At 40.4% G+C, this 12,587-nt stretch overlaps 1 protein-coding gene across 1 annotated transcript in view; it reads left to right on the top strand.

The window, feature by feature from the left end:
* Positions 1–8,456, top strand: part of TXNDC12 (thioredoxin domain containing 12) — a 29,254-nt gene extending 20,798 nt beyond the window's left edge. Inside the window, exons 3-7 of the mRNA XM_008064218.2 lie at positions 561–613; positions 1,983–2,056; positions 4,603–4,672; positions 5,299–5,382; positions 7,664–8,456. Of these exons, the coding sequence (XP_008062409.1) occupies positions 561–613; positions 1,983–2,056; positions 4,603–4,672; positions 5,299–5,382; positions 7,664–7,743 (361 nt within the window). The 3' untranslated portion in view covers positions 7,744–8,456. The remainder of the gene's footprint in view (positions 1–560; positions 614–1,982; positions 2,057–4,602; positions 4,673–5,298; positions 5,383–7,663) is intronic.
* The last annotated feature ends 4,131 nt before the right edge of the window (positions 8,457–12,587 follow it).

Raw genomic sequence — 12,587 nt, 5'->3', positions numbered from 1 at the left:
TCCCCCTCTGTCACCCGGACTGGAGTGTGGTGATATGATCACAATGATCTTGGCTTACAGCAGCCTTGCTTGACTTCCTGGGCTCAGGTGATCCCTCCACCTCAGCATCCTGAGTAGTTGGGACTACAGGCGTATGCCACACCACCTGGCTAATTTTTTAATCTTTTTGTAGAAAAGAGGTTTCACTATGTTGCCCAGGTTGGTCTCAAACTCCTGGGCTCAAGCAATCCTCCTGCTTCAGCCTCCCAAAGTGCTGGAATTACAGGCATGAGCCACCACGCCCTGTCTTGATGTGTTCTTCCATTCCACAATCTTTTCTCCCAGTTTTAAAGCTCAAATTTGCAGAATTTATAGAAATGTCAGAATTTACCAATAATTTTGTTATGGTAATAACCTATTATTGTCGAATATTTAGGTTGTCTTAAGATGTTCTCAGTTGAAATCATATTATATGAATGTCTTTGAATATTAATCTTTACCTCCATAAACTAGTTGTTTTATTAGAATAGGTTTCAAGAAGTAGAATTACTAGATTATAATTTCTTTGTTTTGTTTTTAAGTGGATTGCCACTGATGGTGATTATCCATAAGTCATGGTGTGGAGCTTGCAAAGGTAAGTGCAAGTGCTCAATCTAAATTCAGACCTCAGAAGTGTAGCCAAATGTTGACACTTAAATAGTAGCACTGGGGCAACCCCCTCAGGTCCCCTCCCACTGTGAGAGCTTTTCTGTCCTCTCGATAAATCCTGCTTTCAAAAAATAAATAAATAGAAGATAGGTAGATAAATAAATAAATAAATAGTAGGACTGACTCTGGCCCAGCTCTACTGATTGTTCTAAGGAATACCAAAGAAATATATGACATAGATTCCCTACCTTCATGAAACTTGCGGTTGTATTTGCAGGGGGGCTTTGGGAGGGTGAGGTGATGAAGATAAAGTTATGTTGAGTATGGGGTTAAGTACTGAAATATCATGGATAATAAACATTAAAGGAAGCTGAAATCATTTACAGTGAGAGACATGAGAAGTGGTTAGGAAAGTCTTCCTGGAGAATGTGGGGACTAAATTAGAACTCAAGGTTATCTGACTGTGGTATGTATTCTTTCTGCTGTACCACCCTGCCACTTTCACAGTCAGGGTTTTTTTTTTTCACTTGGTATGCTATACTTAATAAAATTCTAGTTGGAAAAGGAGTTAAAATTGTATATATAAGTGCCAGAGTATCGTTATTCAATAGAATTTATTAGAATGTGAACATAGAAAAACAAATTGTAATATATATTTTTTTCATTTGTATGCTGTTATCCTTATTTTATAAATGAGGTAATAGCTTCAGAGAAATGAAGTAAGTCTCAAGGTCACATGGCTATGCAGATAAGTGGCAAAATAGATCCACAATCCAGGCATACTAATTCTGTTTAAGAGTTAAAAAAAAAGTTTCAGTCAGGCGCAATGGCTCATGCTTGTAATCCCAGCACTTTGGGAGGCAGAGGTGAGAAGATTACCTAAGTCCAGGGGTTCGAAACTAGCCTGGGTAACTTGGCGAGACCTCGTCTCTACAATAAATTAAAAAATTAGCTGGGCGTAGTGACATGCGCCTATGGTTCCAGCTATTTGGAAGGCTGAGGCGGAAGGATCATCTGAGCCCAGCAGGTGGAGGTTGCAGTGGCCATGAGCGTGCCACTGCACTCTAGCCTGGGTCAAAGAATGAGACTCCTACTCAAAAAAAAAAAAAAAAAAGAAATTTTAGTTATATGAATCAACTCAACAAATGCTTGAACTACCAGATAGAAATAGTAATGTTCATGTTCATCAGAGTTTGGATGTGACAATTATGTTCATGTTCATTAGAGTTTGAATGTGATAATTGTGTTCATGCTCATTAGGGTTTGGATGTGACAGTTATGTTTATGTTAATTACCATTTGGATGTGACAATTATGTTTTCTTCTACTCCAAAATCTTTTTTTTCCCTCTCCTAGCTTTAAAGCCCAAATTTGCAGAATCTACAGAAATTTCAGAACTTGCTCATAATTTTGTTATGGTAAATCTTGAGGTAAGACTTTAAGAATTTCTCTTTTCTGCTCTAATTTTAAGACTTCCCTGTTTTAGAATTAGCATCATTAATAATATGAAAGCATGTTAAGCAGAGCTGGCTACTTGTATATATGTGTTTCTCTCTTGTTAGAAAGTTATCTCATCCAGTATCATCTTTGGGGAGGAAGTAGGAGAGGAGAAATGGAATAAAATGACTAAATTTTAAGATCCTTTCATCCTTAGTTTATGATTATGACATATTTTATAACTTTGTATAGTTGAACTAAAGGTATAATCATATATATATATATATATATATATATATATATATATATATATATATATATATATATATACCGTAATCTCCTGCAAAGTATGATTCCATTGAGTGCCTACTTTGCTAGGCTTATATATACAACCTTCCTGTTTCCTCATGAGATATTCTTTCTGTACTTCATATGGACTACAGGTCTTGGAATTCTGAGTCATAGAATGTCAAGTCTTAGAGTTGGAAGGGATTTTTGGGCCATTGGTGCTATCCCCATTTACAGAAAGAACATCTTAGGCATGAAGGAGGAATGTGATCGGGTCAAGATCTCGGAGCCTAATAAGTGATGGAATAGGTACTCTGAACTGGATTTGCTCCCTTTTAGGCCATATTCTTCAAATATGGGATACTCAGATGTTCTATGATGGTATTTCTAGCCATAAATTTCTGTAAAATATGTTTACTTAAACACAGGACTGAGAATGTTCTGAGCACATTAACAGTTAACATTGAGGCAGCTAAGGGATTGTTTATATAACTAGTGAACAGCCTGAATGCCGATATACCTCGCCAAGGCAAAGTTATATTAAAGTCTGAAGAAATGAACCCATTTAACCCCTGAAAGGGGAACCACACCATAAATTATAAAATTATTGTTGATGTTCCCTGTACCTAAACTTCTCATCACTTTTTATGGTAAATTAGGATCCCTACTCAAAGGAGACAGAAATAACATTTTCAGTGAGCATTCTCTAACTTTGGAAATTGCTTAAGAAAATCAATTATGTGGTTTATCTCTTGAGAGGACTGTGACTCCACAATTGTAGCTAAAATGCCAGGCTCATTAATTCATGTATTCAAAAAATAGTGTGTGCAAATCAGTGATATAGATACTAGGCATACAGCAGTGAACAAAACAGACAAAATTCCTTTATCGAAATAACATTCTAGTGTGGGGAAACAGACGAACTAATGCATAAAATAAGATACAAGAGGGGACCCCCAAAAAAAGAAATTCTCTTTTGGAGGGCAGGCCTCTTGTAATACAAGCTTCCCCCACTAGGTAAGTATTCTAGGAACTCATCAGCATCAGGTATCAGCTAATGTTGTTTTATGAGAGACTGTATTCAGCTTCAGTGAATTTTTTTTGGAGATTCTTTCAACTCATTTTCCCATTTCATGTTGGGTGATTTACAAGTGCACTTGCCCACACTGCTATGAGTGTTCAGTAGTTTTGTTTTATTTTGTTTTTTTTTTTGTTTTGTTTGCCAAAAACGGCATGACTCCTGTGCCCCACCCTCTCTGTTCACCTGATCTTGCCCTAGCAACTTTTTTTTGTTTCCCTGGATGGAAAAGTCCTCAAAGGGAAACATTTTGCTGATGTGGAAGAGGTGATACAAAAAACATCAGAAGCACTAAAAGACATCAAAACTGTTTTGAGCAGTGGAAAAAGCATCTTGATAGGTATATTGCATCCAACGAAGGGTACTTTGAAGGTGACTGAAGTTTATTTTATTTATTTATTTATTTTTGTTTTTGACTTGTTGTCTCACCCTGTCACCCAGGCTGAAGTGCTGCAGCCTCAACCTGTTGGGTTCAGGCAATCCTTCTACCTCAGCCTTCCAGTAGCTGGATTGCAGTCATCCACCACCACACCTAGCTAATTTTTTTATTTTTGTGGGGACATGGTCTTGCCATGTTGTCCAGGCTGATCTCGATCTCTTGGACTCAGGCAATCTTCTCACCTCGGTCTCCCAAAGTGCTGGGATTACAAAGGTGAGCCACTGTACCTGGCCATGAAGTTTAAATGTGTAAGAATAAATACACAATTGCTTATAAATAAATTCTGGTTTTTTGGGGGAATCCCCCTCATATGTCGGATGGTAGTAAATGCTATGGCTAAAAATGAAGGGTGGAGGAGATGGTTGCAGTTTCAAATCAGTGGTTAGAAAAGGAAGTGACATTTGTGCAAAAGTCTGAAGCAGAAGAGGGAATGAGCTGTGTGGATAATGGGGAAATGTGTCCAGGCAGAGGGTGAGCACATGCCTGAAAGCCTGAGTTAGGACATGCCTGGCTTGTTGAGTGACAGCCACGGCAGGCAGGCCAGTATGGCTGAAGGGGACCAAACAAGAGCTAGGATATGAAGTTAGAGAAGTGCCTAGGTGGCAGATGATGTAGGGCCTTGTAGGCCACTGCAAGGACTGAGAGTCTTGCCCTGAGCAAGAGGGGAAGGCCCTGAAAGGTTTTGAGGAGAAGAGGACGCAACCTGACTTAAGGTTTGCATTTAATCATAATAGGATGAAGAGGAACCCAAGGATGAAGATTTTAGCCCTGATGGGGGTTATATCCCACGAATCCTTTTCCTGGGTAAGGCACAGAATGTTCGTCTGGGGATCTGTGATGTGGCTGGAGAGGGAAATGAATCAAAGCACTGCCTTCACCTAGTGCGATTGTACTGGGATGGCCAAAGCTAAAAACAAAGACCAATTTCAAGAGAGAGTGGGGAGTTCTGAATGCCAGAACTGCAGGTTTGAAGGACGACTTCCTGTTAATTAACTGCTTCTGTGAGCAATGACATGAGTTTGATCATTTATTCATTCAGCAGTCACTTGAGCATCAGCCATATGCCAGGCACTATGCTAGGAACTCCAGGGATAGAGATAAGCCCCAGTTCCCACCCCTGACCCTGTAGTGCAGTTGAGGCAATGGAATAGTATAACTAGACAAATGTCTTTCTACAAATAATTATATAAGAGATATTTAATGACTAGCTAATCTTTGCTCAGCATCAATTCTGTTAGACCTTATGAGGGATATAAATTAAAAATCAAGCAGAAAAGGAAGTGGAAATGCAAGGGGTAGGTTGGTGAGATAAAATGGGCTGCAAAGATGAGCAGGTCTCGTTTCCCAGAGGGCCTAGTGTCCCATATGGTGTTTGAAGTACCTGTCTGTTGTAATTACTGCAACACCCTGTGCCATTCTGTCTGTACCAGATCCCAGTGGCAAGGTGCGTCCTGAAATCATCAACGAGAGTGGAAATCCCAGCTATAAATATTTCTACGTCAGTGCCGAGCAAGGTACAGTTACGCTGAGAGAAAGGAGGAAGGATTGCTACTAGGTTTCACTAGGGTATATGATAGGAAAATTATTGCCACTTGTCAGCTGAACATTTCCTGCATGTGTAGCTTTTGGCTAGACCCTGTACAGGATATAGGAGAAAGGTAAGACTGAGCTTCTTTCCTAGCTACTTAAAGTCCAGAGGAAGAGCTGCTTGACCCATAGGAAACTGAAGAATTGAGGCTCACAGAGATAGTCGCTTGCCCATGGTCTCAAGCCACAGAGCCGGGATTTGAGTCCAGAACTGATTTTTTCCCCAATGCACAAATGCTATTCTTCCTATAAGAAGTCAGAGGAAGAGGCCAGGCGCAGTTTCTCAAGCCTGTAATCTGAGCACTTTGGGAGGCCAAGGCAAGTGGATTGCCTGAGCCTGTGAGTTCGAAACCAGCCCGAGTAACTTGACGAGACTTTGTCTTTACAATAAATAAAAAAAATAAGCTGGGCGTGGTAGCGTGTGCCTGTAGTTCCAGCTACTTGGAAGGCTGAGGCAGAAGGATCACCAGAGCCCAGCAGGTTGATGCTGAGTGTGCCATTGCACTCGAGCCTGGGCGATGGAGTAAGACTCTGACTCAAAAAAAAAAAGAAAAGAAAAAACAAGTCAGAGGAAGGGTAATACTGCTTGCTGAACAAGTCTAAAAGATTTCGTAGATGTTAAACTTTAACTCTACCTACCTAGAAGAGATAAGAATTTGTCTCTGGACAGATAGAAGGAGGACATTTCAAACTATGGAAGCGAGGCAGAGGGAGGATGTAACCCAACATAGAGAGGTTGTAAGAGAAATGAAAGTGGATTAAGTGTTCAGAATGAGACCTGGTCAGCAGCAGAATGGGGAAAGCATGTTCCAGGCAGAGAGAACAACATCAGCACAAACAGGTGAAGGAAAGTTGAAAGCATAAGCCATTCATGTGTTTTTGGTCTCTAATCTTTGAACACAGACATTCTGGATGGAATTCATGCCATGTATTGTCACTGTTTTCCTTCTTTCCTCCCGATCTATAAAAGGGAGTTGTTTGCTAAGTCGCCATGTGTCCCCTTTTGCCATGCTGCCATATGGATCACGTGATGATTTGAGTCTTTGGAACTCTTATTCTCAGACTAGGGAGGGAGAAGAGATTAGAGATGTTATCACCTCCTTCCCATGAATAAGAAGAATATCATGTTCCTTAACCAAATACAGATCACTGGAGACTGATATTAGAAGGAAACTTTCTATATGGAGAAAGGCAGCTGGGCTTTAGATCTCTAGTTCTTGTACCTTGAGATTCACCTTCCCTCTAGGATTTCATCCAGTTACCTCTGCCACACTGGTGCAGTCCAAATGTGAACACAAGATCCTCTCCTGAATCCCCTGCAGCTCAGCTGACTTAAAACTGGAACACTCAAACCTGGCTTTACTAAAGGCATAGGCAAAAACAAGGGAAGTAACAGACTATGCTGTCTGGCTCTTATGAGCTTATGGGTTTGCTTTGCAAGGTTCGTGACTTAGGTTCACCCCAGCTCCTGGCCTGCCATTGTATAGGGGTGCTAGTGTGGTGCCACCACTCAGGAGCTTATGCCAAAGTCACTGTCCTCTGGAAGGCTCAGTTCATAAGAGGGATGCCCCCAGATAGATAAGAAGTTTCTTCTTCAGTCTACCTAAGGCCATCCTTCTGGCTTTCTCTCTTTTTTTTTTTGTCTGAAAACTTGGCTTCTTCCATGTTTAGTTGAACCGGGAAATGACCACCCCGTTCAGTGATCATCTCCCCTCTCAGCACACACAAACACTTACACACACGTACATATCACTGTAACCTGTAACCTCTCCAAGAAATGAAATAAATGCAACCTGCATCCAAAAGATGCAATGGGGACGGCAGGAAGACGGTCCTTCTTCTCTTAGTGTCAAGTGAGCATACACAGGCTATGCTAGGGGATCAGCTCTAATCGTAGAGGGCCAGCCAAAGGAACTGCTGACGTTTTTGTAGGACTTCATAGTTCATAAAGCACTTTATTATCTATGATCTCATTTAATTTTTGTGATAATCTTGTGTGAAGTAAGTTGCATTATCTAATTTTCTAAATGAGGAAACAAATTCAAAGAGATAAATGACTTGCTGTGGCTAAAATTCAGAACTAAATCTTGAGTCCAGATCTTGTACTTCTCTCATTTTTCTCCTAATACATTAAAAAGTTTACATTGGCTATTAAATGCCAAATATTAAAGACCTATGTCATACTTCCCCCCATCCTTTATTTCACAGTTGTTCAGGGGATGAAGGAAGCTCAGGACAGGCTGACGGGTGATGCCTTCAGAGAGAAGCATCTAGAAGATGAGTTGTAGCATGGATATATCCCTTCTTTCATCAGAGTTCATGTTCTGGAAGGAAAGCAGCAGGAAAGTGAATACCCAGAACAATTAAACCAACCAGGAAACCTCGCTCCTACCTATACGGGAAGGAGCTCTCTCACTGTGGAAGAGTTCTGCTGTCAGAAACTGGTCTGCATGTTTGTGGATCCAGCAGAGTATGGCAGACTTTCTTTCCCTGCTCCCTCTCACCTAAATGCCAATTTGTCATTGAATGTAAAGAATGAAACCTTTTGACACCAAACTTGAGCCTCCCACTTCACTCACCTTGGTGGTGAAAGGGAACCAGTAGCATCTTTTCTGCAGTGTTCAAATTGCAGAAATAGCTTATCATTAAAAAAAAAAAAATCCTAAATGTAAATCAGTAATTCTAACCCCTACCAAGACCAGCCTGTGTTTTCTGTTTTTCCTCTGGGAATAATTGTGGGCTTCTTCCCAAATCCCTGCACTCCTTCCTCTCTGCTTGGACATCCCTGTTTGCACTCATGCATGTGCAGGAGTGTCTGGGCTTGAACTCACCTCCAGCTGGAAGCATGCTTTCCCTTGTTACTGTTGGAGAAACTCAAACTGTCAACTCTAGGTTTCACCATTTTGTCAGGTCATCAACTGTATTTTTGTACTGGGGTTAACTAAAAAAAAGATAAAATATTGATTGTTCCATTAAACTTTAATAAAACTTTAAAAGGAAATGTGCTGTGGTGGCTTTTTTGTTACTGGAGAATGGAGAGAAGGATGGAGATCACTTCAGAAAAAAACTAACCTTGAAGACCTAATCAAGGAGTCGTAACCTAAGATTCCAGCTCCTTCACCTTCCACATTCAAGTGAGCACCAGGGCTCGTCTCTTTTACTTGTTAAATATCCAGAATTTCCTTTTTTTTCTTTTAACCTAGCTGCAGGTATTCCTTAACAAGGAAGGCTTTTTATTTTTCATATATTTATTGCTACAGCCCCTTAACCTGCCCACTGCCTCTAATAATCTCTTGTTCTACAATCCATTCTGCTTCCCCTAGAGTGATCTTCCCAGGACACAAATGTGACCATGTCCCTCCTCTGGGTAAAACCTTTCCTGCCACCTTTTTTTTTTTTTTTTTGAGTTGGAGTCTAACTCCATTGCCCAGGCTGGGGTACAGTGGCACGCTAATGGCCACCCCAGCGTTGACCTGCTGGGCTCCGGCAATCCTTCCACCTCAGCCTTCCAAGTGACTGGAACTACAGGTGCGCGCTACCATGCCTGGTTAATTTTTTATTTATTGTAGAGACAAAATCTTGCCAAGTTTCCCGGGCTGGTCTTGACCCGTGGGCTCAGGCAATCTCCTTGCCTCGGTTTCCCAAAGTGCTGGGATTACAGACTGAGCCACTGAGCCCAGTCTTCTGCCATTTTTAAGACAACAGTATTAACATCAGGAAGTATTCAGACCTCTGGATGTACCAGGCACCCTCCTAAGTGCTTCAGTTTCCCTTTAGTCCTCCCCACAGCCCTGTGAGAAAGGTACTGTTGTAATCCTCATTTTACAGAAGAATTAGAAATATGAGGAAACTAAGATACAGGATGAAGTCAAGATCTTTACCATGGCCTTTAAGAAGCTACCTACTCCCTCAACTTCATTTGTTCCCATTCATTCCTTTGCATTTTGTGTTCCGGTGACATAAAATTGCTTTGTTTCCCTGGCAACATGCTGTTTTATGCTTTTGTGTGTTTGCTCATCTTGTCTCCTCAGCCTAAAAACATGTTTTCTTTCTATTCTTCCTTCATAACCCATTTTGAGCCACCTCTTCCAAAGTCTGTCCTTTTTCATAAGGATAAAATGCCCTTCACCTAATACATCTATCCTAGCCCTGCACCATATATTGAAGTAACCTATTTGCACATCTGTGGCTGTCATCTCGTGGCAATTCCGGACAGAGCCTTTCCTCTACCTGGTGTACCAGGGTCCTAAAGTCATACACTTTCAAGTGACTTGCCAAGCTCTATGGGAGGTTCTTTTCATCCGTTTTATAAATACGATTTTTTAAAAAATGTAGTATTTATTATTATTTTTAGTTAGTGTCTCATTCTTGCCCAGGCTAGAGTGCAGTGACACAGTCACAACTACTGCAGCCTCAGCCTGCTGGGTTCAGGCTATCCTTCTGTCACATCCTTCCAAGTAACTGGAACTACAGTTGTACGCCACTGCACCTGACTAATTTTTTTATTTATTGTAGAGACGAGGTCTCGCCAAGTTCCCAGGCTGGTCTCGAGCCTCTGGGTTCAGGAGATCTCTCTTCCAGCTCTCAAAGTGCTGGGATTACAGGCATGAGCCCTGGCGCACAGTCTCTAAATACTATCAATAGTCTGGTGGGATAGGTGTTAGCCTCACTTTATGGAAGAGGGAGATTCAGAGAAGGAAGTGGCAAGCTCTCAGCTTCTAGACTATGTAAATTCTGGATTCTGACTACCCGTCTGATAACAAACTAATGCTTTTCTCACATTACTTCTTTTGTGTTCTGATATGTGGCCCATTGGAACAGGAGTTTTTAATCTGTGGTATGTAAAGACTTTACAAGGAATATATGGGGTCTGGCAATTAAGTTTGTGAACTCATCCTAGAAAAAGGTGCTACATACCTCATTGCTGAATATCACTACAGTTACCTCTGAAGTACTCCTCTTGGTAAGTTGTGTACTGATGCCACTGCCTAGTCCACCCATCAAAGCAATTTTGGAAGTTTTTGGAATGGCCATCAAAGCTGTCATATTATCTTGATGTCCTGAATGTCATCAGAATGTCTTCCTTTCAATATTTCTTTTATCTTCAGGTAAAGAAAAAAATCATCGGGGGCCAGATCAGCTGAGCATTCTAGAAATCTAGGAATAAATTTACTATAGTTTCTGTGCCTATACATGGTCTGACAATTAAGTTTGCAAACTATATTGGGTGTTCCAATATAGTTATTTGTTTACTGGCTCCAAACTCCCTCACAGCACTATGTGAGCTGGTGCATTGTCATGCAAGAACTCTTTCAGGACCATTTTTACACATACCTTTCTCATGCCAAGGTTTTCACTTAAGATTTTCCTAACTATTTATCTCAATGTTTATTTGGTCTGCTATGCTTCTCAGTCAGCCAATGATTTTGATGCACAATTTGACAAATTTTTGCAATGTTTTCATCAGTTCTGCTGGTTACTGACTGTCCTAACATCCACTGGTGACACTTTCCTCTTAGAAAAACGTTTAATCCATTTGTACACTACCGTTTTTTTCATGACATTATCCCCTTAAACTTGGAGTCATGTGTTCCTTATTTCACTTCCACTCTTGCCAAGTTTAATAAGTAATGTTTGTTACACTAATTCAAGCTCCAACATTCTCATGACAGCACACCAAAACATGCAGCAACAATAATGAATGCCACTCAGCAAGACACCACCACACATCAACTCGAGCACAGCTGTGAGACGCTGATATACCAAGGTTATGAAACTGTACCAACTTGTTTGTAGTCCTGCCAATGTAAGTGCATGGTGGCAAGTTTGCAAACTTAATTGTCAGACCATGTATAGGCACAGAAACTATAGTGAATTTATTTCTAGATTTTCATCTTCTTAGAAGTTATTTCCCAGGATTCCTCAAAAAAGTGAAGATAGATTACAATAGGATCCAGCCATTTCACTTGTGGGTATATACACAAAAGAATTGAAAACAGAATTGTGAACTGATATCTGTACACCTGTGTTCAATTATTCACAATAGTCAAACCGTGGAAGCAATCCAAGTGGCCATTGACAGATGAATTGGTACACATGATGTGTAATATACATGCAATTGAATATTATTAGCTTTAAAGAGGAAAGAAATTTTGACATGTGCTACATCATAGATGAACCTTGAAGATATGCTAAATGAATAAAGTCAGACATAAAAGGACAAATACTGTATGATTCCATTTATATGTGCAACCTTAAATAGTCAAATTCATAGAGACAGAAAGTAGAATGGTGGTTGCCAGGGGCTGGGAGGAGGGTGGATGTGGAGTTAGTGTTTAATGAGTACAAGAGTTTCAGTTGAGAAAATGAAAGCCGGGTTTAGTGATTCACGCCTCTAGGAGGCAGAGGCCAGAGGATTGCCTGAGCCCAGAGGTTTAAGACCAGCCTGGGCAACTTGGAGAGACTTCATCTCTACTGTAAAATCAAAAAATTAGCTGGGCGTGGTGGCACATACTTGTGGTTCTAGCTACTTGGAAGGCTGAGGCAAAGAATGGCCTGACTGAGTAGGTCAAGGCTGCGGTGACCATGACTGTGTCACTGCACTCCAGCCTGGGTGACAGAGTGAGGCTCTGACTCAAAAAAAAGAAAGAAAATTAAAAAGTTCTGGATACAGATGGTGGTGATGGTTACAAAACAATGTGAATGTATTTAACACTACTGAACTGTACATTTAAAACTGTTTAAAAGTATAAATTGTGTGTATATTTTATCACAACAAAAAAATATAATTTCCCAGGGAATGTCATCAGGATATTTAGTTCCCACCTTCCTTATCATTATTAACCTATTCCCACTTCACAGACAAAAAAAATACATACCTCTGATTCACCTTGAATTTTAATACGGTGCATTCCCCTACTATATAAATGCCACTGGGGCACCAAATAAGAAGGAAACTGAAATATTACTAAGCTTCCTTGATGGGAGGCTTTTAGTCTTGTACTTATTTCTGTCCTAAGCATAGTTCTCAGTTTGTACCATTTGGAGATATTTTGAATTCAGCTGCAGTAAAATGAAAGTGATGAAAATTTGCTTCTTCCAATCCCCGACTTTTTTTTTTTTTTTTTTTTTT

Source organism: Carlito syrichta, unplaced genomic scaffold (genome assembly GCF_000164805.1).
Source record: "Carlito syrichta isolate Samal-C Ts95f unplaced genomic scaffold, Tarsius_syrichta-2.0.1 Scaffold307231, whole genome shotgun sequence".
In the NCBI taxonomy this organism is placed as follows: domain Eukaryota; kingdom Metazoa; phylum Chordata; class Mammalia; order Primates; family Tarsiidae; genus Carlito; species Carlito syrichta.
This window is presented reverse-complemented; position numbering and strand designations above follow the sequence as displayed.